At 41.6% G+C, this 27,077-nt stretch overlaps 1 protein-coding gene across 2 annotated transcripts in view; it reads right to left on the bottom strand.

Annotated features, from left to right (window-relative positions):
* Positions 1 to 27,077, bottom strand: part of LOC118396680 (N-terminal EF-hand calcium-binding protein 2-like) — a 150,677-nt gene that overhangs the window by 71,069 nt on the left and 52,531 nt on the right. For both annotated transcript variants that reach the window (XM_035791024.2, XM_035791023.2), the window contains exons 3-5: positions 25,691 to 25,799; positions 23,701 to 23,726; positions 23,164 to 23,261 (exon numbers count right to left, since the gene is read on the bottom strand). In XM_035791024.2, coding sequence (XP_035646917.1) covers positions 23,164 to 23,261; positions 23,701 to 23,726; positions 25,691 to 25,799 — 233 coding nt within the window. The remainder of the gene's footprint in view (positions 1 to 23,163; positions 23,262 to 23,700; positions 23,727 to 25,690; positions 25,800 to 27,077) is intronic.

A 27,077-nucleotide genomic window follows, 5' to 3' on the forward strand; every position in this document is an offset into this window, starting at 1 on the left:
CTACATAACATAGGTACAGCAGATCCCCTTATTTTATGGGACACATTTAAAATGTGCCTTTAGAGGCCATGCAATTCAATATTGATCTTTTAAACAAAAACAATTTAGGTCAAAACAGTTAGAGAAATAGGGTCCTCCCGAGTGGCACAGTGGTCTAAGGCACTGCAGTGCTAGGGACATCACTACATACCCTGGTTCAATCACAGGCTGTATCACCATTGGCTGTGATTGGGAGTCCCTTAGAGCAGCGCACAATTGTCCTGTTGTGGCGGGCTGGGAGCCTGCAGTCTGACCCCGGTCGTCAGTAGAACAGTGTTTCCTCTGACACATTGGTGCAGCTGGCTTCCAGGTTAAGTGGGCAGGTATTAAGAAGCGCAGTTTGGCGGGTCGTGTTTTGGAGGTCGTATGACTCGAGACAGATTGAATATGGGGAAAAATGCACCAAATTATTTTTTTATCATCTTCACCATAGAAATGCTACCAAAAATAATTTACAGAAACTTGTTAAAAATGACGGATTCATCAATGAAAGACGAAGCAAAGTACTTTAAGCATATGTTTTCATTTCAGTCTACTCCATCTCCACTAATTGAAGTTAATTGTCAGGATTTTTTTGAAAAATTAACAGCTATACAGAAAGACTAATGTGAAGGAACTTCTACATGAAATTAAAGACTATGTGATACCAGGTCTGGTAATCATAGCTGACTTTGAAAATCCCTTTGATAAAGAATGACTGGAATTTATATATAAATGCCTGGACTATTTTAACTTTGGAGAATCTCTTATACAATGGGTTAGTTATTCTCAGAAAGTATTAAATTGTCAAGAGGAGTAAAACAAGATTGTCCACGGCATATCTATTTATAATGGCCATCAAAATGTTAGCTATTAAAATCAGATCCAACAATAATATCAAGGAGCTAGAAATCCAGGGCTTAAAAATAAAGGAGTTGTAGTGCGCTGATGATTAATGTTTTCTTTCTTTTAAATCTGTAATTTGGATCCCTGCATTTTTCAAACCTCTCTGAAATAAAACCGAATTGTGATATTACGTATTGGATCTCTAAAAAATACAACTTTTACATTACCGTGTAGTTTACAAATAAAATGGTCCGACGGTGAAGAGGTCATACTCGGTATTCATATCCCAAAATACATAAATGATCTCACTTCAATACATTTGAACAGAAAGTTAGCAAAATAAGATTCAATTTTGCTAGCATGGAAAGTGCAACACCTGTTTATTTGTGGAAAAATTCCCCTGATTAATTATTTAGTCATATCCCAGTTTACATATTTACTTATGGCCCTGCAGACAACTAATGACTTGTTTCTTTTAATTATATAAAAAATATTCCACTTTATTTTGAACGGAAAGCCAGACAAAATTAAACAGGCCTGTTTATATAATGAATATGAATTTGGAGGGCAGAAATTAGTCAATTGAATGGCTCACCCTATTCTTGTTTCTCAGAACAAGAATAGACTGACGAGTTTTAGAATATTTTTTTTTTTGTTTGTTTCTAGCCATTTTGAGCCTGTAATCGAACCCACAAATGTTGATGCTCCAGATACACAACTGGTCTAAAGAAGGCCGGTTTTATTGCTTCTTTAATCAGCATAACAGTTTTCAGCTGTGCTAACATAATTGCAAAAGGGTTTTCTAATGCTCAATTAGCCTTTTAAAATGATAAACTTGGATTAGCTAACACAACGTGCCATTGGAACATAGGAGTGATGGTTGCTGATAATGGGTCTCTGTACGCCTATGTAGATATTCCATTAAAAATCCGCCATTTCCAGGTACAATAGTCATTTACAACATTAACAATGTCTACACTGTATTTCTGATCAATTTGATGTTATTTTAATGGACAAAACATTTCTAAGTGACCCTAAACTTTTGAACGGTGGTGTATATTTAAAATAATACAGTACCAATCAAAAGTTTGGACACACCTACTCATTCAAGGGTTTTTCTTTATTTTTTACTATTTGCTACATTGTAGAATAATAGTGAAGACATCAAAACGATGAAATAACACATTTCACCCGACCTCAACCAAATTGAGATGGTTCGGGATCAGTTGGACCGCAGAGTGAAGGAAAAACAGCCAACAAGTGCTCAACATATTTGGGAACTCCTTGAACTGTTGGAAAAGCGTTCCAGGTGAAGCTGGTTGTGAGAATGCCAAGAGTGTATATTTTGATTTGTTTAACACTATTTTTGGTTACTACATGATTACATTTGTGTTATTTCCTAGTTTTGATGTCTTCACTATTATTCTACAATGTAGAAAATAGTAAAAATAAACAACAACCCTGGAATGAGTAGGTGTGTCCAGACCTTTGACTGGTACTGTATATTTACAAAAACAAATACATATGCCAGAAGCCACAATCTATCTGCAATATTAATGTTGTGTACATCTATATTTTTCATAGCTGTCTATTTAGCACCACAAACCGATGTTGGCTATTGAGAATTGAACCCTGTGGTACCCCCATAGAGACTGCCAAAGGTCCGGACAACATGCCCTCCGATTTGACACACTGAACTCTGTCTGCAAAGTAGTTGGTGAACCAGGCGAAGCAGTCATTAGAAAAACCAAGGCTATTGAGTCTGTCGATAAGAATACGGTGATTGACAGAGTTGAAAGCCTTGGCCAGGTCGATGAAGACGGCTGCACAGTACTGTCTTTTATCGATGGAGGTTATGATATCGTTTAGTACCTTGAGCGTGGCTGAGGTGCACCCGTGACAGGCTCGGAAGCCGGATTGCACAGCGGAGAAGGTACGGTGGGATTCGAAATGGTCAGTGATCTGTTTATTAACTTGGCTTTCGAAGACTTTAGATAGGCAGGACAGGATGGATATAGGTCAGTAACAGTTTGGGTCTAGGGTGTCACCCCCTTTGAAGAGGGGGATGACCGCGGGAGCTTTCCAATCTTTAGGGATCTTGGACGATACGAAAGAGAGGTTGAACAGGCTGGTAATAGGGGTTGCAACAATGGAGGCGGATAGTTTTAGAAAGAGAGGGTCCAGATTGTCTAGCCCAGCTGATTTGTACGGGTCTAGGTTTTGCAGCTCTTTCAGAACATCTGCTGTCTGGATATGGGTGAAGGAGAAGCTGGGGAGGCTTAGGCGAATAGCTGCGGGGGGGGGGGGTGGGGGGCTGTTGGCCGGGGTTGGAGTAGCCAGGAGGAAGGCACGACCAGCCGTTGAGTAATGCTTATTGAAATGTTCAATTATCATGGATTTATCAGTGGTGTTACCTAGCCTAGCCAGTGGGCAGCTGGAAGGAGGTGCTCTTTTCTCCATGGACTTTACAGTGTCCCAAAACTTTTTGAAGTTAGAGCTACAGGATGTGAATTTCTGCTTGAAGAAGCTAGCCTTTGCTTTCCTGACTGACTGCGTGTATTGGTTCCTGACTTCGCTGAACAGTTGCATATCGTGGGGACTATTCGATACTATGGCAGTCCGCCACGGGATGTTTTTGTGCTGGTCGAGGGCAGTCAGGTCTGGAGTGAACCAAGGGCTATATCTGTTTTTAGTTCTGCATTTTTTGAACGGGGCATGCTTATCTAAGATGGTGAGGAAATTACTTCTAAAGTATGACCAGGCATCCTCGACTGACGGGATGAGGTCAATATCCTTCCAGGATACCCTGGCCAGGCCGATTAGAAAGGCCTGCTCACAGTGTTTTAGGGACCACGGACCCATAGTGGATACAGGCAATGAGGCAGTGATCGCTGAGATTCTGATTGAAAACAGTGGAGGTGTATTTGGAGAGCAAGTTGGTCCGGGTAATTTCTATGAGGGTGCCCATGTTTACGGATGTAGGGTTGTACCTGGTGTGTTCCTTGATGATTTGTTTGAGATTGAGGGCATTTGGCTTAGATTGTAGGACTGCCGGGGTGTTAAGTATATCCCAGTTTAGGTCACCTAACAGAACGAACTCTGAAGCTAGATGGGGGGCGATCAATTCACAAATGGTGTCCAGGGCACAGCTGGGAGCGGAGGGGGGTCGATAGGAGACAGCTACAGTGAGAGACTTATTTCTGGAGAGGTATTTTTTTAAAATTAGAAGTTCAAACTGTTTGGGTATAGACCTGGAAAGTATGACAGAACTTTGCAGTCTCTCTCTGCAGTAGATTGCAACTCCTCCCCATTTGGCAGTTCTATCTTGACGGAAAATGTTGTAGCTGGGTATGGAAATCTCAGAACTATTGGTGGCCTTCCTAAGCCAGGATTCAGACACGGCAAGGACATCAGGGTTGGCGGAGTGTGCTAAAGCAGTGAGTAAAACTGAGGAGGAGGAGGAGGGAGGAGGCTTCTGATGTTGACATGCATGAAACCAAGGTTTCTTTGATCACAGAATCAACAAATGAGGGTGCCTGGGGACACGCGGGGCCTGGGTTTACCTCCACATCACCCGAGGAACAGAGGAGGAGTAGGATGAGGGTATGGCTAAAGGCTATCAAAACTGGTCGCCTTGAGCGCTGGGAACAAATAATAAAGGGAGCAAATTTCTGGGCGTGGTAGAATAGATTCAGGGCATAATGTGCAGACAGGGGTATGGTGGGGTGCGGGTACAGCACCCCACCTAGGCACCCCAGGCACCGAGTGATGACAAGAGAGGTTGTATCTCTGGATTTTTTAAAAAAACAGAATGGAGTACCATTATTAATGATCAGTCCAGCAGGCATCAGCTATGTAGCCAAGTGATCATAGGGTCCAGTGAACAGCAATATATGAACCAGGGAAGCCGCGGAGTAGTCGTTACTACGCTAGCACGCGGGCAACACGGCATTTAAAATTAGTAGCCCGGGGCTAGTAGAAGCGTCTGCTTCGACGTCCGACAGAGTCCAGTTGAAGGAACAGCGGATGGAATATTCATCGGCAGACCTGTCGTGGTGGTGTGGCGGGGCGCCGTGTCGACTAAGGATCCAAACCAGGTGTCGAAAGAGGTATTGTAGTTGTAGTAATTTAGTTTTCTATCCGGGAGATGTGCCTGGCTCACGACTAACTGGTGCTAGCTTCAGGGCAGGGGTGTTAGCCACTATATCCACTCGGTAGCAGGGGTGATCCGGTGCCAAGGTCCAGAGCTTACAGCAAAGATCCGGTGGAGTAGTGTGTTCTAGCCGTGTTTGGGTGGAGTCCGGGTGAACAACTGAGTAGGCCGGGAGGTGGGCCTCAGGGATAGCTTCGTTACTGGGTAACTCAGTGGGTGCTAGCTAGCTGTGAAGATCAGGAGAATGGTCCAGGGATTACGGCAGGAATCCGGCGTTGTAGTGGAGACACAGTCCGTTACTGGTAGGCTATCCAGGCTAAAAAAATAAAAAAATAAAAAATTAAAAAATATTTTAAAAAAGGGCTGGTAGTGCAGAAGGTAAAGGCCGCTAGAAGTGGCTAACAATGACTAAATAGCTTGTAGCTAATTAGCTGGTTAGCTTCTGATGGCTTTGTGGTTCTTGCTATAAGGTCTACAAATGACAAATAATAGCGGTTCCTTATCACATTGGGTGGTGCAGGTTACCAGAAGGTATAATTGAACTGAAATGGATTAGAAATATGAATTGAAATATATACAAAAAATACGAAAAAAATACAAAAGTACACGAGAGGTCGAACAAAACACGTCTGCACTGCTACGCCATCTTGGAATACCAACTGTTTCACTAGCACAGATTGGAATTTGTTCCGGGATTCATCCGATAACATTGAGGAATTTACCACATCAGTCACCGGCTTCATTAATAAGTGCATCAACGACGTCGTCTTTTACAGTGACCGTACATATCCCAACCAGAAGCCATGGATTACAAAATCTGCACTGAGCTAAAGTCTAGAGCTGCCACTTGCAAGCGGGACACTAACCCGGACACTTATGAGAAATCCCGCTACCACCTCTAACGAGCTATCAGACAGGCAAAGCGTCAATACAGGACTACGATCGGATCCTACTACACCGGCTCTGATGCCCGAGACACATTACTCATGCATGCATTATTTGTCTCTCTGAGGTACATCTCATACCCTTTAACTAGACCAAACACCTCCATTGAGTGGAGAAGAGAAAGGAGACTGTGGGGTAGGGAAAAGGGACATAGTGTGCCATGTGTTATCACAATGGAAGCAACAATGACTGCATACGATTGGCGGTACCACCTATCACAATAGTAAAGGGAGCAACAAAAGCTTCTGTCTATTCTGTACATAAAATAAATAAGCCGACAGTATACCTCGCTAAGCAGTAACCTGTCATCTGCAGACTTATATTCAAATCTAACACTCACCACTAACCCTGTTATATATAGAATTTCAAAAGAGCTCCCCAATTAGATTATTCAGCCGTAGACAGATCTGTGAGAGCCCTGTGTGCCACAGCCGCAGCACGAGCATGTTCCTGAGGAAAAAGAAGGAATGAGAGAGAGAGCTTCATCTAGATGTGCCCTCCCCTGAGAAACACAGCAACCATGCCTTGAAGGCTGGCTTCTTCACTCCTTCCCCCTCTTTCTGCGCCCTCTTTGACTTTCCACAAAAAAAACAATATATTAACTGGGTGGAACTTTATTAATCAGAGAGCCAGGCTAACAATGCAAAATATATCCCTTTAGACAGACCACACACTGGGATGTTTGATGACAAACAGATGTTATTGTGACAGTTGGTTGCATGACACACCCATCATATTATTTACACATCCTCATAAAATTATCAACGCTGACTGTTGAAATATGTCCCTGAAACAGAACAAACAGAGGCACAGTAGGGGTCAATACCTTGGCTTTCCCCTCCAACAGCTCTGGGTTACAGCAAAGCAGGTGAGGGCTTCTTGATAGGTGCCTCCTCTGTTACCGTGGTAACCCAGTAACCCAAGTCACCAGGTTTGATTAGGCTAGAGGTATGGGTATTAAGTGCCACTAGAGTTCACACCTGGCCATGGTTAATATAACTTCACTGCTACACAGACAAAGATGCTGTGACTTCAGCAGTAAACAGAAAATAAGCAATGAGCTATTGAGAATCTCATTTTCAGGAAACCTTATTCAGCTCTATTCATGACATCATCTCAGAAAAAGTAGCTGGATGAAACCTTGGTCCTGTACAAAACAAAAACAGAAGCACATAATATTAAGTGGACTTATCTCTGGGTTTGGACTGTGTGTCAGCATTGAAAACACATTGTGAAGAAAGGATGGAACATGATCAAACCGATACAGCATCAGCAACAGTGCCTTCAGAAAGTATTCACAGCCCTTGACTTTTCCACATTTTATTGTGTTACAACCTGAATTTAAAATGCATTACATTGAGATTTGTTTGTCACTGGCCTACACACTATATCCTATAATGTCAAAGTGGAATTATGTTTTCAACACTACAATAAGTATTCAACCTCTTTGTTATGGCAATCCTAAATAAGTCCAGGAATGAAAATGTGCTTAACTTCTTCGAGATAGGAGGCGCTCTTTTAATTTTTGGATAAAAAACGTTCCCGTTTTAAACAAGATATTTTGTCACGAAAAGATATTCGACTATGCATGTAATTGACAGCTTTGGAAAGAAAAAACTCTGACGTTTCCAAAACTGCAAAGATATTATCTGTGAGTGCCCCAGAACTAATGCTACAGGTGAAACCAAGATGAAATTTCATACAGGAAATGGTCCAGATTTTGAATGCCCTGTGTTCCAATGTCTCCTTATATGGCTGTGAATGCGCCAGGAATGAGCCTGCACTTTCTGTCGTTTCCCCAAGGTGTCTGCAGCATTGTGACGTATTTGTAGGCATATCATTGGAAGATTGACCATAAGAGACTACATTTACCAGGTGTCCGCCCGGTGTCCTCCGGCGAAATTATTGCGTAATCTCCAGGTCCATGCACGTTCCATTTTCTTCAGAGGAGAAACCAAACTGCCACGAATGATTTATCATTGATAGATATGTGAAAAACACCTTGAGGATTGATTCTAAACAATGTTTGCCATGTTTCTGTAGATATTATGGAGTTAATTTGGAAAAAAGGTTGCGCTGTAATGACTTAATTTTCGGGGTTTTTCTTACCCAAACGTGATGAACAAAAGGGAGCGATTTGCCCTACACAAATAATATTTTTGGAAAAACTGAACATTTGCTATCTAACTGAGAGTCTCCTCATTGAAAACATCTGAAGTTCTTCAAAGGTAAATTATTTTATTTGAGTGCTTTTCTTGTTTTTGTGAAAATGCGATTTTCATGAATAGTTAACGTTGCGTTATGGTAATGAGCTTGAGGCTATAAATAGGATCCCGGATACGGGATTGCTCGTCGCAACAGGTTAACAAGTCACATAATAGGTTGCATGGACACACTATGTGTGTAATAATAGTGTTTAACATAATTTTTGAATGACTACCTCATTTCTGTATCCCACACCTTACAAATGGTCTCCCAGTTGAGCAGGGAATTTCAAACACAGATTCAACCAGATTCGATACTCCCTGACGAAGGGCACAGAGCTGAAACGGGTCAGAGTTTTAAAAAACGTTTTTTTCCATTGAACATGCCATACAAATAAAAGCATTTAAATTAATTATATGAAGAGGTCCTTGGTCCTCGTTTCTTTTTGATGACAAATTTATCCCTTTTATCAAAGAGCACCTTCTGTCTACCAAAATCTACTATTGTGTACATTAGCAGCGCTTCCCTTCCTTCTATTTTTCTAAATTTCTAAAAACATGTTTTTACTTTGTCATTATGGAGTATTGTGTGTAGATGGGTGACCATAGATGGATTAGACTGTAACAGGAGGGCTTCTTAAAGAAAAACGAACAGGTCTGTGAGAGCCGGAATTGTTACTGGTTGGTAGGTGATCAAATACTTATGTCATGCAATAAAATGCTAATTAATTACTTAAAAATCATACAATGTGATTTTTCTGGATTTTTGTTTTAGATTCCGTCTCTCACAGTTGAAGTGTACCGATGATAAAAATGACAGACCTCTACATGCTTTGTAAGTAGGAAAACCTGCAAAATCGGCAGTGTATCAAATACTTGTTCTCCCCACTGTATATATCATATATATATCGTATATACAGTATATATATATATATATATCGTAGGCTACTAAATATAATTTCCAGCGACACACTGACTTATGATGAAAATGAAGCCATAGGCTACTCACAGTGATGGCTGGTGTGCCCGTCGTGCCAATAGCCTCTCTCAAGATGAGCTACTTTGAAAAACAGTACTGCTATTTGTATAAAATAAGGAGCTTTTGACATTTGTTTTTACATTTTGTTTCTACAGACAGATTAGTCTTCTTTTTCAGCAGTAGGCATTTGCTTTCCAAACTGTACGTTTTTCCCGCAATTGTATTTTGAAATCTGCAAAAGGCAAACCGACAGCCACAACCAACCATAGAAATATAATCCATAGATGGCAGTTCCCATTCAAGTCAGAACTGGCATCCATTGCTAGTGTACCCATGAGTTTAACAGTCAAATTGCCAGGGTAAGAGGTTACAAAAGCATATGTATTATAGGTATATTGCCACAGTGCAACAGGCTGTGTATTTGACATGCATGCTGCCCAAACTGCAGTCTTCCTGGCTGTAGGCATGCCGATAACTGTCCAAATAAAGGAAACACTTGAGTGAACGAAGGATACAAAGTATATGTTATGGTGAGGGGTGCATTTTCCTGGCCAAGGCGCATTGAAGCTGTCCTGGCAGATTGTGGTGGCCCAACACTTTATGTTGGTGTTTTCTTTATTTTGGCAGACACTGTACCTGTATGTGTGTGTGTATAAAACCTAATCCACAGTTCTTTTTTAAAATGATTGATCAGAATTATATAAAAAAAATATTAATCAGTTACCCAATCAAGGCAGGGCCCCCCAGTTACCAACGTGGCCCCCCTACCTCCTCCCCCCACCCATTAGCAGAGCTGCAGCAGCAGGCTGTCTACACTCATTGAAAGTCTACACTCCTGAGTCTTCCTGTGGTTGGTGGTTGCAGTAAAGAAATACAAAATATTTACTACATATATAATATATACTGCATATATAACATACAGTGCATTCGGAAAGTATTCTGACCACTTGACTTTTTCTACATTTTGTTACGTTACAATCTTATTCTAAAATGTATTAAATCGTTTTTTTCCCCTCATCAATCTAGACACAATACCCCATAATGACAAAGCAAAAACAGTTATTTAGAAACTTTTGTATTAAAAATATAAAACTGAAATATCACATTTACATTCATATTCAGACCCTTTACTCAGTACTTTGTTGAAGTACCTTTGGCAGCGATTACAGCCTCAAGTCTTCTTGGGTATGACGCTACAAGCTTGGCACACATGTATTTGGGGAGTTTCTCCTATTCTTCTCTGCAGATCATCTCAAGCTCTGTCAGGATGGATGGGTGTCGCTGCGCAGCTATTTTCAGGTCTCTCCAGAGATGTTCGATCGGGTTCCGGGCTCTGGCTGGGCCATTCAAGGACATTCAGAGACTTGTCCTGAAGCCAATCTTGCTTTGTATTGGCTGTGTGCTTAGGGTCATTGTCCTGTTGGAATGTGAACCCTCACCCCAGTCTGAGGTCCTGAGCTCTCTGGAGCAGGTTTTCATCAAGGATCTCTTTGTACTGTGCTCCAATCATCTTTGCTGAAAAACATCCCCGCAACATGACGCTGGAACCACCATGCTTCACCGTAGGGATGATGGCAGGTTTCCTCCAGACGTGACACTTGGCATTCAGGCCAATCTTGGGTTCATCAGACCAGATAATCTTGTTTCTCATGGTCTGAGAGTCCTGTAGGTGCCTTTTGTCATGTGTCTTTTACTGAGGAGTGGCTTCTGCCTGGCCACTCTACCAAAAAGGCTTGATTGGTGGAGTGCTGCAGAGATGGTTGTCCTTCTGGAAGGTTCTTCCATCTCCACAGAGGAACTCTGGAGCTCTGTTAGAGTGACCATCAGGTTCTTGGTCACCTTCCTGACCAAGGCCCTTCTCCCACGATTGCTCAGTTTTGCCAGACAGCAAGCACTAGGAAGAGTCTTGGTGGTTTTGGTATCAAACTTCCATTTAAGAATGATGGAGGCCACTGTGTTCTTGGGGACATTCAATGCTGCAGAAATGTTTTGGTACCTTTCTCCAGATCTGTGCCTTGACATAATTCTGTCTCGGAGCTCTGTGGACAATTCCTTCGACATCATGGCTTGGTTTTTGCTCTGACATGCACCGTCAACTGTAGGAACTTATATAGACAGGTGTGTGCCTTTTCAAATCATGTCCAATCAATTGAATTTACCACAGGTGGACTCCAACAATTTGTAGGAACACCTCAAGGATGATCAATGGAAACAGGATGCACCTGAGCTCAATTTCATGTCTCCTAGCAAAGGGAATACTTATGTAAATAAGGTATTTCTTTGTTTTGTTTATAAATTTGCAAAAATGTCTAAAAACCTGTTTTCCCTTTGTCATTACAGGGTATTGTGTGTAGATCGATGAGGATTTTCTTTAATCCATTTTAGAATAAGGCTGTAACGTAACAAAATGTGGACAAAGTGAAGGAGTCTGAATACTTACTGTATACAGTATTTAGTTCCTTACTACATTTTCTTTGTAAAAATAAAATATATATATTGTTTTGCTTCCTCTTGGGTGCAGCAGGGATGAGGAGGGATGGAGAGGAGAACAGAGAGAAAATGAAAGTGGTGCACACGAAAAAGAAAGAAAGGACAGAAAAGAAAAAAAAACGGAAAACAACAGGCCAGCGTAAGAAATGTCACATTGGAAAAGTTGCAAACTTGGAAGGTCACTTAGCAAAATAAACAACTTGTCCTGAGTGGATTCAGAAAAAAAGTGTGTGTGTGTGTGTGTGTGTGTGTGTGTGTGTGTGTGTGTGTGTGTGTGTGTGTGTGTGTGTGTGTGTGTGTGTGTGTGTGTGTGTGTGTGTGTGTGTGTGTGTGAGTCCAGGCTTGAATAAATAAGAGGATAATGAGAGTAGCTCATTAAACAGTGTGCGCAGGACAAAAAGCAGATGAGATGTGTTTAATGAATTCTCATGTTCTCCCTTACTCCTATCCTCCCCCCATGGGAGTGTCCATTAGTCATTTCCACCTGCTAAAGAGCCAATTAAAAACGTTCTGGAAACATTTCAGACTTCCTTATTAGCATAACTGCTTTTAATGTACAGTAGTTGGAATATTCAACACACATGTCCTGCACACTTGTGTATTTATTTGGGTACATATTTATATGTTTGTTTGGTTATTTTGATATAGTCTAACTGACTGTAATGTGGAAATGGAGGCTTTCCCCCAAATTACTTACTGGATTTATAGCTCACATCTCTTTCCATTAGCATCAAATCCCTGTCATCCAGATAATCACAGTGAGTTCTGGTGGTCCAGTGCTGGGTCAGTATGTCAGCTGCAGGGTGAGAAATGACTGATCCCTGTTAGGGAGTCAGCTGCCAATCTTCTCTTAATGACAGCCCCTGACTGACCCACAGCCTGCTCTTAGGGGGATGCAGACAGACCCCGAACAAAATCACCACATGGCGGTTTGGCTGTACAGGTATGAGTGCAATCATTGTGACTAGCCTGTCATCAGAAGCAACTCAGCCCAGCAGGTAGAATCCCATACCGTGTCTGCTTCACACACTGCTAATGACATGTTCGCAGGCAGCTATGGAAGATCAAGAAGCTGGCAGGGACACAGGTATACCAGCTACATTTGGGTATGGCACACTGCTTCACTGACATTTCCTTCTGTCTCTGTGGAGTGGATTACACCAACAACAATAAAGATTTGCATGCAATACCCAAGATATTCAGGAGTTTTACAAATTAATGTAGCTCTTAACCACCTGAGTAATCCTGCAGTTTAACAAAGACAAAAGGCGTTAACGCTAGCACTACCAGAGGGAGGCAGAGATGTAAATCACTCACATAGACACCCACATTATTCTTAATTGCCAAAGCTTTGCGTGAAAGTTCAGGATGCATTATTTCATGCTCCTGTTTATTAATTACTTAATAATCACTTTTGAGAATTGGTCTGCATATTTAATTTCCATCCTAAAAAGGGGTTACAACTGTCCCTCTAGTTGACACAGACTTTCACAGGATGAATATTTCATGAAGTGAATGGAAATATCACATTTACATGACTTATTAGTGGTGTGTCCCCTGACACATGAAAGATAGACTCACAGTCTATCTCAAAAACAGATAAGTTATCAATAGCTTCTTCTGTAAACCAGTCAGGTCCTCAAACAAACATTGCATGGAGTTGAGCCTGGGTTGTTAGATTATCCTAAATGAAATAGACATCAATCTCCTGGGCTTTATTTTCCAGCTAGGCGAAAGAGAACACCTGACACATTCACCAGGGGAAATGCCATAATGGACATGATTGCAATCAACTCAAGGGATGGCAACTCAATACTGTGTTCAAAGTTCAAAGGTAGAAAGCAGAACAGCAGGCAGGAGGATTGTCCTGCACACCATAAGGCAGTGATTTTAAGCATGAAAGCAGCATTCTTTAATGCTTCCTCTTTCCCTGGGAGAATTTCACAATCCATACAGAGGGAAACTTTACATTTTAAACTTTAGTCATTTAGCAAACGCTCTTATCCAGAGCGATGTACAATTAGTGCATTCATCTTAATAAACAACACATCACAATCGTATCAAGTACATTTTCCTCAACAAATATTTATCAGCGCTAGTAGGAAAATAACTCTCACAGGGGGCACCGCGAGGGGATTTTAATATACTCTTCAAGAGATTTCAGACATATTGAGACCTCCCACCTGTAAAAGGTTTCAACAGCTGCCCTGTAAACACACTTCACGTTAAAGGAGACGTTTAATGTTTAAGATTAAACATCAGAGCATAGCAGCAGAGTCAGTGCTGCAAGAGAAGAGAGAAGAACAGGAACAAATGCTGTGAGAGAAGGAGAAATAACAAAAGAAGAGAACAAGAAGAGATTGGTGATGGAGAAAAGGGTGGAGGAGGACATGACAGTGATGGAAAAAATAGCTTTTCTAAATCATTAAAGGTGTTCTTGTTTGTAGTCATTCAGCTATGTTTAAACAGAAATGGTTTTCATCCAAAGCGCCATCTCTCTCTTCCCCAAGGTCCTGAGGAGGCCACTGCATGACAGCCAACCATGTGAACACAGCAGCACCAGTAGCTGCAGCACTGCCTAGCGGCGCACCGTAAAAAGGACCCTCAATATTTAAAGAGTGAACTCCTAGATAGTGTACGTCTAGATAGTTTACAACAGCCCTTCAGCCAACTCTTTAAGGACTCTAAACTGCAGTACTTATAAAAAGCTTGGTTCCGTCAAGTACCAGGACTGTAAACTGCACGGGATGCCGATATTCAGCCTGAAGAAAGAGAGCAATGGTGAGGGCTGAGATAGACTGATAAATAAAACAGCAGTTGTTCAACACAGTCGTTCAACGCACTTCCGGGGTTGTCTCCGTACTGTTGTACTGTTTCTTGCCACTTGGCTAGCTGCCAAACTTTTTTGCTTTTTACTCTTAATAACTATATAATCAAGTTTACTAAGGTCTTAGTTTTGTCCTCCCACAACTTTTAAAATTAAATGTACTCCCCCCCTCCGTACGCTTTATCGGGACATAGATCTGCAGGACCTCCTCCGGCCGCAAAAAAATAAAAAGCGAAGTAGCATTATTGCTTCTCATTCCAGCCTTATGGTGAAGATGGCAGAGTTGCAAGCTCAGCTTCAGACACAATCGTTAGGCAAGGGAAATTTAAGTGTAGGAAAGGATGATACATCGTCTGTGCGAACAGTAAATACAGGGAGTAGTGTTAATCCCCCTGTACAGCCCCTGCAGCCGGACAATTTTCTTGTGGCTTCTGGAAAGAAATGCATTTGGCATGCTTAACCGGTGTCGATCATTCAGCCGATAGAAACTTTCAACTGGTTTCCCCCACTAAGCAATGAGTCGGAGTCAGAGCCCGAGCCTTCTCAGGTCTCTCCTCCACCCGTTATGGGATCTGGGCCGCCGGAGCCTCCCACCATTAGCTCTGACAAATTGAAAACCCTAGTCTTTGGCTACTCCATTACCCGCAGTATTAGACTTAAAATAATCATCCAACAATCATACATTGTTTACCAGGGAGCAGGGCTACCGATGTAAAGGTTCATCTTTAGATGGTGTAGGCTGAGACTAAAAGTAGTGAATGTAGATGGTATAGGGATATTGTTATCCACGTCGGTACCAGCGATGTTCGGATGAAACAGTCAGAAGTCACCAAGCACAACATAACTTCAGTGGCGGATGAGATAGCAAAAGGTTGCCCAGCCCGGCGGTGATACAATCTTCTGCAAAATCATTTGCAAGGAGATTCCTGCAAACATATTATTTGAAGATGACCTAGCTAGAAATATGTGTTGGCATCAAGGAATTGTCTCTGGCCCCCTCCCAGTTAGGGGGAGTGATGAGCTCTACAGCAGACTCAAACAACTCAATCACTGGTTGAAAACTGTTTTCTGCCCCTCCCAAAAGATCTAATTTGTAGATGACTGGCCCTCTTTCTGGGACTCCCCAACAAAGAGGACCAAGCGTTGCCTGCTGAGAAGTGAAGGACTCCATCCAAGCTGGAGGGGTGCTGTCATCTTATCATCAACATAAACTGGGCTCTAACTCCTCTAGCTCCACAATGAGATAGGATGCAGGTCAAGTCTGCCAGCGTAGGGGAGTCTGCCACTAGGACAGTCAGTGTAGTCAGCTCAGCTTTCCCCATTTAGACTGTGTCTGTTTCTCGATGTAGGTCAGGCAAAACTAAACATGGCGGAGTTCACCTTAACAATCTCACTGGAATAAAGATCTCCTCCAGTCCTGTCATTATTGAAAAAGATTGTGATTATATCTCAAATCTCAAAATAGGACTACTTAATGTTAGATCCCTCACTTTCAAGGCAGTCATAGTCAATGAACTAATCACTGATCATAACCTTGATGTGATTGGCCTGACTGAAACATGACTCAAGCCAGATGAATTTACTGTGTTAAATGAGGCCTCTCCTCCTGGTTACAATAGAGACCTTGATGACAGCTTTGCACACTCTTGGCATTCTCTGAACCAGCTTCATTACGTAGTCACCTGGAATGCATTTCAATTAATGTGCCCTGTTAAAAGTTAAGGTAGGGGTGGCATACAGAAGATAGCCCTGTTTGGTAAAAGTCCAAGTCCATATTATGGCAAGAACAGCTCAAATAAACAAAGAGAAACAACAGCCCATCATTACTTTAAGACCTGAAGGTCAGTCAATCCGGACTTTGAAGTTTCTTCAAGTGCAGTCGCAAACAACATCAAGCGTTATGATAAAGCTGGATCCCATGACGCCCGCCACAGGAAAGGAAGACCCAGAGTTTCCTCTGCTGCAGAGGATAAGCTCATTAGAGTTATCAGCCTCAGAAATTGCAGCCCAAATAAATGCTTCACAGATTTCAAGTAACAGACACATCTCAACATCAACTGTTCAGAGGAGACTGTGTAAATCAGGCCTTCATGGTCGAATTGCTGCAAAGAAACCCCTATTAAAGGACACAGATAAGAAGAAGAGACTTGTCTGGGCGAAGAAACACGAGCAATGGACATTAGACTGGTGGAAATCTTTCCTTTGGTCTGATGAGTCCAAATTTGCGATTTTTGGTTCCAACCACCGTGTCTTTGTGAGACGCAGAGTAGGTGAACGGATGACCTCTACATGTGTGGTTCCCACCGCAAAGCATGGAGGAGGAGGTGTGATGGTGTGGGGGTGCTTTTCTGGTGAGACTGTCTGTGATTTATTCAGGATTCATAGCACACTTTACCAGCATGGCTACCACAGCATTCTGCAGTGATACGCCATCACATTTGGTTTGCGCTTAATGGGACATATCATTTGTTTTTCAACAGGACAATGAACCAACATACTTCTAAGCTATGTATTGGCTATTTGACCAAGAAGGAGCGTGATGGAGTGCTGCATCAGATGACCTCGCCTCCACAATCACCTGACTTCAACTCAATTGAGATTGTTTGGGATGAGTTGGACCACAGAGTGAAGGAAAAGCAGCCAACAAGTGCTCAGAATGTGTGGGAACTCCTTCAAGACTGTTGGAAAAGCATTCCAGGTGAAGCTGGTTGAGAGAATACCAAGAGTGTGCAAAGCTGTCATCAAGGCACGGGGTGGCTACTTTGAAGAATCTCAAATATAACATATATTTTGATTTGTCCTGTTAGTCCTATAGGGGCAGTATTTCATTTTTGGATAAAAAGACGTGCCCGTTTTTAGCGCAATATTTTGTCACGAAAAGATGCTCGACTATGCTTGGAATTGATAGTTGGAAAGAAGACACTCTGACGTTTCCAGAACTGCAAAGATTTTCACTGTGAGTGCCATAGAACAAAATCTACAGGCAAAACCAAGGTGTTTGAGCGACCAGGAAATCAACAGGATTTCTGAAGGCACGTTTTCCATGATCGCCTTATATGGCTGTGAATGCGACAGGAATGAACGGACACTTCCTATCGTTTCGCCCAGGTGTCTGCAGCATTGTGACGTATTTGTAGGCATATCATTGGAAGATTGACCATAAGAGACTACAATTGCCAAGTGTCCCGCACGGTGTCTGCGTGGAAATTGGTGCGCAAAAGTCAGCTACCAGTATTTTTCCATCCGAATCAGAGAAGAATGCACGCTTCCAGGGACGGCATTTCAATGAAGAGATATATGACAAAACACCTTGAGGATTGATTCAAACAACGTTTTCCATGTTTCCAGTCGATATTATGGAGTTAATTCGGAAAAAGTTTGACGTTTAGGTGACTGAATTTTCGGTTAGTTTCGGTAGCCAAATGCATAGTAACAAAACGGAACGTTGTGTCCTACACAAGCATCTTTCAGGAAAAACTGGACATCTGCTATGTAACTGAGAGTCTCCTCATTGAAACATCTGAAGTTCTTCAAAGGTAAATTATTTTATTTGATCCCTTTGCTGGTTTTTGTGAATATGTTGCGTGCTAAATGCTAATGCTAAATGCTAAGCTAGCTATCACCACTCTTACACAAATTATTGATTTTCTCTGGTTCTAAAGCATATTTTGAAAATCTGAGACGACAGGATTGTTAAGAAAAGGATAAGCTTGAGGGCAGGCATATTCATTTCATTTCATTTGCAATTTTTAGAAATCGCTAATGTTGCGTTATGGTAATGAGCTTGAGGCTGTAGTCACGATCCCGCATGGGGGATGGGGCGGACACTTTTTTTTGGTAATAAGATGTTATAAGATGGTGGTTACTATATGATTCCATATGTGTTATATCATAGTTTTGATGTCTTCACTATTATTCTACAATGTAGGACATAGTAAAGAAAAACCCTTGAATGAGTAGGTGTGTCCAAACTTTTGACTGGTACTGTGGAATAAATATTGTGGATCAACAACAAAAAAATCCTCATCATTTTGGACTATCGGACCACCATCTTATTACTTTTGCAATCACAACAAATAATATGCTCAGACCCCAACCAAGGATTATCAAAAACTGCACTGTAAATTCTTGGACAACCCAAAGATCACATCTATCACTCCAGTGATTAATTGGAATATTGTAATAACTTTGCCACCATGGCCTATTTATTGCCATACATCCCTCATCTTACCTCATTTGCACACACTGTATATAGACTTTTTCTACTGTATTATTGACTGTATGCTAGTTTATTCCATGTGTAACTCTGTTGTTGTATGTGTCGAACTGCATTGTTTTATCTTTGCCAGGTCGCAGTTGTAAATGAGAACTTGTTCTCAACTAGCCTACCTGGTTAAATAAAGGTGAAATATATATATTTTTAATTCCTAGGGGCCCTTCTGTTGGAGTACAAAATCAGTTAACCACCTAACTCAGGATCTAAATTTAACCTTGCGTAATACCCTAGATGCAGTGGCACCTCTAAAAACTAAAAACATTTGTCACAAGAAATTAGCCCCCTGGTATACAAAGAAATGCCTAAGCCTTGAAGCTTCCAGAATATTGGAATGGAAATGGCGCTCCACCAAACTGGAGGTTTTCTGACTAGCTTGGAAAGACAGTACCGAATTTCGAAGAGCCCTCACTGCTGCACGATCAGCCTGCCTTTTCAACCAAATTGAGGAGAGTAAAAACAATCAAAAATTAATTTCGCTACTTGGCTAGCTAACTAAAAAGCAGCATTCCCCAAGAGAGGATGGCCTTCACTTCAGCAGTGATGAATTCATGAACTTCTTCGACGAAAAGAGATGTACAGAACTGCCAGGACCTAAAATCAATGGAGACACTCAAGTTTTGCAAGTTTTGTATCTCTCGACACATTCACGAAAATAGTCATGGCCTCTAAACCTTACAGCTGCCTACTGAACCCTATTCCAACTAAACTACTGAAATAGTTCAACTCCTATGTTGAACATAATAAACTTCTTCCTATCCTCCACATGTGTACCAAACTCACTAAAAGTGAAAAAGCCAAACCTTGATCCGGAAATGTAATAAAAAATCTATCAGCCTATATTGAATCTCCCATTCCTCTCAATTAAAAAAAGAAAAGCTGTTGCCCGGCAACTCACTGTCTTCCTGAAAATAAATAATGAATACAAAACGCTCCAATCTGGTTTTAGACCACATCATAGTACTGAGACTGCACTCGTGAAGGTGGTAAATTACCTTTTAATGGAGTCAGACCAAGGCTCTGCATCTGTCCTCTTGTTCCTAGACATGGGGTACTCAACTACTATTTCAGAAGGTCCAGAAACACACATTTCCTAGGGGGCCAAAGTCCGGATATATATCGTCCTTTATTGCCGCAGTGGTACAGCGTAGTAACAAACATAGTCGTCTACGACTTAGGAAACATGTTGATATATAAAATGTACATTAAATACATTAAACGAGACTACAAATTAATTACTACTTCTTTCGAATGTAAACGTACAACATTGCTGAAGAACAAAAGTGCTTACATAATTGTCTATGCAAAATGTGCACTGTGAACCATTGTACGTTGGCCTTGAATTAATAATATTGAAATAAAATACAGTGCATGTTTTCTGGAGAACAAAGGAGAGTTGAACAAAAATAATAACCTGAATGGATAGAATGTCGCTGTGGGCCATGCAATATTCATGTATAAGTCACAATGGGCCTTACCTTGCATTAATGAGAGAAATTACACTTTCTGTCTCCTGCCAATGCTTTGAACTTTGGCACAAATGGTATGAGAGCAACTCTGAGACAATGGTGCAAGTGTTCATTGGTGAGCCTGGTACAGTATTTGTTTTTAATTAAGTTCATTGTGGAGAAGGCTGATTCACAGCTGTATGTGGAGCCAACCATAATCAGGATGTATAATGCCAGTTTCTTGAGGACAGGAAAATCAGCTGCTGGCACTATATTTCCCCAGAAAGTATCAGGGTCATCTCCAGCCTGGTCATTCAAAGCCACATTTTCTTGCAGCTCAATCAACTCCATTTGTTGTGATCTGTTTTGCTTCTTCTGACAACTTTGTCACATTTGTGACCAAGAATTGGGTTCTGGATGAGCAGCAGCAGTTATCTTCCAACAGTGATGTCATCAAAGCGAGCCTTGAAGTTGTCCATCAGCTTCTGGATGAAATCAACATGGTTGGGAACATTTTGTCTCCCTGCATTTGCACCAAAAGATCGGGGAAGAGGACAAATTCTCCCTGGAGATCATTCTTGAAAAGCGCCAATTTCTTCTGAAAAGCCCGGACTGCTGTTATCATGTCTCACACTGTGTTGTCCCGTCCCTGCAGATTAACATTAAGTTGATTAAGGTGCCCTCTCCTCATCTTCTGAAAACTCAGAAAACTGAGTTGCCTTGTCACTATTTTGCTCTCATAAGAAAGCTTTGATTTCCACCTGAATGGCCCAAAAATGTTCCAGAACCCTTTGCTGAGTCATCTGACATTGTTGTGCCGTAGTAAGTAATCCAAACTGGCATTGGCCTCTGTCAGAATGCCTTGTAGCAGGCGGTGTTGTAGCGATGATGTTGCTCTCAAAAAGTTGAGAAGTTTCATCATTGTTGTCATGACCTCAGAATACTATTTTCACAGACTGGCACACAGGACAAATTAATGGATGATGCAGTGATATGATGTCAGGTCAGGGTGGTCCTCTTTCAAACGTGCAACCAGTCTCCTCCCTCTTCCCATCATGGCTGGAGCTCCATCTGTGATGACTTCAGATCTATTCCCCTTTTGTCAGCATCCCTTTGATGGCCTCACGGGTATCCTCTCCTCGCGTGTGTGATTCTAGATGTGTTAAGCCCAATAGCTCCTCACAGAATTCCTTGTTTCGTTATAAAATCTGACAAACACCAGAAGCTGGGCATTATCAGTGTTATCTGTTGATTCATCCACAGCTAATGGAATACATGTTGCATTCTGAATAGCCTCATCATGTCACACCCTGATCTGTTTCACTTGGCGTCTCCACCCCACTCCAGGTGTCGCTTATTATCCCTGCTGTATATATCCCTGTGTTTCCTGTCTCTTTGTGCCAGTTCGTCTTGTATGCTTTTCAAGTCTACCAACGGTTTTCCCGTACTCCTGCTTCTATTCTCTTTTGTTAGTACTCCCGTTTTTTTTTTACCCTTGCCTATTTTCTGGACTCTTTACCCGCCTGCCTGACCATTCTACCTGCCCTGACCTCCAGCCTGCCTGCCACTCTGTAACTCCTGGACTCTGAACTGGTTTTGACCTTTTGCCTGTCCACGACCATTATCTTGCCAACCCCTTTAAGATTGTTTAATAAATATCAAGACTCAAACCATCTGCTTCCCATATCTGCATCTGGGTCTGGCCTTGTGTCCTTATACATCAAGTTGTGAAGTTAAATCTTCAGCTCATATTTCAGCTCTCCTCATTGCTGTGGAATCTGACAGTGGGATCTGTTTGATATTTTCCCTGAGGCCATCTTTTTTTAACCCTCAAGCAAGGAGTCAGCAACTTCACACATGCATTCTTTTACCATCTCAGCGGCTGAATTTTTTGGGGGTGTTTTCCCAAAACCCAAGCTATCCTCAGTGAACACTCCATTGCACGTTGTTAGGCTGTCAGAGAATTGACAAGGACTTTGGTGGACTTATCACATTGGGATTTGAGATGGTTAATCTTGTTTGTTCTCACCTCTGTGTTCAGGGGATACGTCTGATAGAATTTACTGTGCCTGGTGTTATAATGGCGCTTAACATTGCCTGCTTTCACGAGAGCTACAGACTCATTGCATATCAGGCACATTTGTTTTCTGCTAGTTGCGGGGAGAATTAACAAATACTGTTCTGTACACTCGTCTTTGAATATATGGTTTTCAGAGTATTTAAAAAAATGTAACAAGCCACACAAACCACAGACAGCTGATGTGTTGTGCACTGGAGTCTACAAGCGAAGGGAAAACGTGAGAGGAAGAAAGAGTGTAGATAGATGCAAGAAGGTATTATTTGAATGTGTCACCACTGTCTGTCATCTTTATTACTCAAAATACTCTGTGCACAAATGTTGTAAACTTTCATTCATAGCCTCGGTTGTAGCAACCTCATGATGGGTATAGGGAAAAAGTGAGTATCATGTAGTAGCCTAAACCTATTGACGTTACATTCAGTTGAGTGAATGGAATATGAATGCCAGTCATCCAATAGGCTGTAATATAAAATATGGCCATGTTCAGAAAAAATATACATTGATCCTGCCACATCTTGAATGACACCCGAACGCCAATGGTTTCTACGATAACATGGATTGTTAACAACATGATGCAACTTTGTTGCAAACAAGTCTTCGGTTATCTGGGCTGCCATTAGAAATCTATTTCTATGGCAACACATGCAGTCAGGAGAGGAGGGAAGGAGAACGCGTGTCTTACATTTAAAAATATATATTTTTTTGCTGTTGCTATTCCAACGGTTATTACTGTGACCGCAGTCATTTAGCGGAGCAATAACCATCATTCAAAATACCATGACTAGCACAGCCCTGAAAACAAATGCAAATGATTAATACATACAGTAGTACAGACAGGACAAACTAGCACACACACATCTAATAGCACCTAGTAGTGTAGTGTACCGGGATGAGACTCACCTTCTTGGTGAAGTCCATGGCTCTGAGGATGGACAGGTTTAGAGTCTCCAGGGAGGCCAGTACACCTTCATAGTCACCCATGTGTTTGGCAAAGTAGTCTGGAAGGACAGGGAAGACGACAGTGGTAAGAGGGGCAAACACACACACAGGCACACACACACACACACACACACACACACACACACACACACACACACACACACACACACACACACACACACACACACACACACACACACACACACACACACACACACACACACACACACACACACACACACACACACAGGCATGCACAAACACACAAACACAGGCACTTCATGTGATTTATGGGATAACGGACTAGCTATGTGATTAATCAATGCAGATATTCTACTGGGATGGTTGGGATGAAAAACTATTCATGGCATATTGACTTCACAGATTAACAATCTGGTCATACGTTCACATATCCAATACATCCAAAGACACAAACAAACACCATGTAAAGCTCTCAGATACACACACACACACACAGATTCATCTGTTAAAACTTACCACAGAGTTCCTTAGTGTCAACATTACTAACACACCACAGGTTAGAGCAGCATAGGGAGAGAGAGAGAGCGGGAAGAGGCAGTGGGAGAATGGGGTAAGAAACAGAGGAAAGGCTGGCATGCGACACAACATGGATCTACAGTATAACCCTCTATATCTTCTCCATCAGGGGGGACCAGAGGTTACAAGACCCGAACTTGAAGCATATCTGTGCCCATGAATTCAGCTTTAGGTCACTAAATCGTTATTAATTTTGAATCTTATTCTTTGGCATGAAACTGTTTCATATCACTGATGACGAACTACAATCTGGCGGAACCAGATTGATGAGGAGCAGGAATAAGGTGAACAGTTCATCTTTGCTTGCTGTGGTCCGGTCAGCTGATAAAATAGATTGGCATTAAATAGCAAAGGCTTACATTGTAATTTAACATTCTAAACAGGCCAATCAATTACCCCACAACAGCAACTGGTTATACTGTTGAGTAATGGGGGGGGGGCAGGTAGCCTAGTGGTTAGAGAGTTGGGCCAGTAACTGTACAGGTTGCTAGATCGAATCCCCAAGCTGACAAGGTCAAAAATCTGTCGTTCTGCCCCTGAACAAGGCAGTTAACCCACTGTTCCTAGGCCGTCATTGTAAATAAGAATTTGTTCTTAACTGTCTTGCGTAGTTAAATCAAATAAAAAAGTAATGGTGAAGGAAATGTTCTGATAATATCTAAAGATGTGTTTGATAAAGTCCTGATTAAAGAGAAATTTAGGGGAAGCATAAAGTTATTTCAATTGATATTCTAATGAGAGAAAGCATTTAGTGTGGGAAAATAACAAGGTTGATGTCATGGACAGCCAAGGCTAAAAGAAAGAAAGAGTGGCAGGAGATAAGAGGAGAGACCACAGGTAACACAGGAACTGGACGACTGTCCTTAATCTCTGCAATTCTTTCATCAATCTCTATCTCTTTTCCTGATGCTTCATTTTTCTCGTCATCATTCTCCTTTTCTATTTTTTTTTAATCTAAAGGTGTCATCAACAAAGGCCTGTCAGCTGAAGGATCCACCATTTCCACATCAAAAGACCTTCAAAAAGTGGATGTGATATTTACGAGTATAGATCAATTGTATACTTTGGCAAACACACACACAAACGCACACACACACACGCACACACACGCACGCACGGTCACATGCACAGTCACATACGTAGAAACACACATGCACATACACACGCACATACACACGGCAGTTTTATTTATTGTAGCTCAGACTTGTGAAATTTCCTCCTCAATGTAACACACTTTATTTGAACAGTCCAGATGATGATTTACATATTACAGATCTAGTTCACTAGATCAAAATACACACAGGTAGAGTTGGCCTACTGTATAGTGCAGGTTAAAGTTTCAGTCATTAATCTTGTTCTGGTGGCAGCTCTGCAGAGTGGCCACTACAATGCACAGTCACAAAGTCATCAAATCTGATTTTAAACCGAAACCTAACATTTAACCTAACCTTAACCACACTGCTAACACTGATGCTTAACCCTAAACTTAAATTAAGACCAAAAAGCAAATGTTATTTTAGCCAATTTTGTCTTTGCAGCGGGCTCATCGAAGGGGAAATCGCTCAGTTCTGCCTCCAAGACAAGACTCATGACAATAAAAATCCACTTGCCTGTATAGCACTGCACAGCACAAACACACATTCCTATAGGATACGCCCATTTGCTCACATATGCAGACACACGCACACACGTCTTTTGCAGCCCTATATGTCAGTGAACAGGCTACTAGCATGAATAGAGGGGAATAGAGGTTCTGGGATAGACCTGCAATGGATAAAAGTAGACTGAAACTAGAGGATAACTTCGGTAAAAAAAAATGCAATAGTTTCATATAGCTTCAATGGTATCTCCACACTGAGGTCCAGACCCATTGTGTTCCGGTCTGTAGCTCTGCTCTGCTGTTGAAGTGTGATGTGATGCACTGTCTCACCTGGTGTTATCAGAGTCAATTGTGTGAAACAGATTCTCCAGTTCTTCCTCGTTCAGTGTCCCGTCGGAGAAGAACGCCTGGAACTCGTCCAGAGATAGCTTCCCATCATCTGCAGGCAGGAGAGGAGCAGATGAGAGGAAAGGAGGAGACATCAATCAGGTTAACAGCTGCCCTTAGCCCTGCTGCCATTAGCCATGCAACTACACATACCATGATCACTGTCATTACACCCTGGGCTCCTTGTGACTATCATATACACACAGTGATCAATAAACATCCTCTTTAGCATTATATAATTATCACCATTATCATCACGAACAATGTCAAAATCAGCATAATGATCGTCATAACAATAATCATCTTCATCATCCGCATCACGATCTATCAAAATCTCCCTGCAGTCTTCGGGCTCAATGCTGAACCATTATTGATTATAGTAAAGAATTTATACAATGATTTGGGCATTTGCAAGCTGTAAGATCAATGAAGTGAAAACCACTTGCAGAGCTTTCGATATAGGCCTTATCTCAGAATGACTCTAGAGTGAAGTACAGTTGAAGTCGGAAGTTTACATACTGTACACTTAGGTTGGATTCATTAAAACTCGTTTTTCCACCACTCCATACATTTCTTGTTGAAAAACTATATTTTTGGCAAGTCGGTTAGGACATCTACTTTGTGCATGACACAAGTAATTTTTCCAACAATTGTTTACAGACAGATGATTTCACTTTTAATTCACTGTATCACAATTCCAGTGGGTCAGAAGTTTACATACACTAAGTTGACTGTGCTTTTAAACAGCTTGGAAAATTCCAGAAAATTATGTCATGGCTTTAGAAGCTTCTGATAGCCTAATTGACATTATTTGAGTCAATTGGAGGTCTACCTGTGGATGTATTTCAAGGCCTACCTTCAATCTCAGTGCCTCTTTGCTTGACATGATGGGAAAATCAAAAGAAATCAGCCAAGACCTCAGAAAAAAATTGGAGACCTCCACAAGTCTGGTTCATCCTTGAGAGCAATTCCCAAACGCCTGAAGGTACTACGTTCATCTGTACAAACAATAGTACGCAAGTATAAACAGCATGGGACCACACAGCCGTCATACCGCTCAGGAAGGAGACGCGTTCTGTCTCATAGAGATGAATGTACTTTGGTGCGAAAATCAATCCCAGAACAACAGCAAAGGACCTTGTGAAGATGCTGGAGGAAACAGGTACAAAAGTATCTATATCCACAGTAAAACGAGTCCCATATTGACATAACCTGAAAGGCCGCTCAGCAAGGAAGAAGCCATTGCTCCAAAACCACCATAAAAAAGCCATACTACAGTTTGCAATTGTACATGGGGACAAAGATTGTACTTTTTGGAGAAATGTCCTCT

The sequence above is a fragment of the Oncorhynchus keta genome, chromosome 17, assembly GCF_023373465.1.
Source record: "Oncorhynchus keta strain PuntledgeMale-10-30-2019 chromosome 17, Oket_V2, whole genome shotgun sequence".
NCBI classification, from domain to species: Eukaryota; Metazoa; Chordata; class Actinopteri; order Salmoniformes; family Salmonidae; genus Oncorhynchus; species Oncorhynchus keta.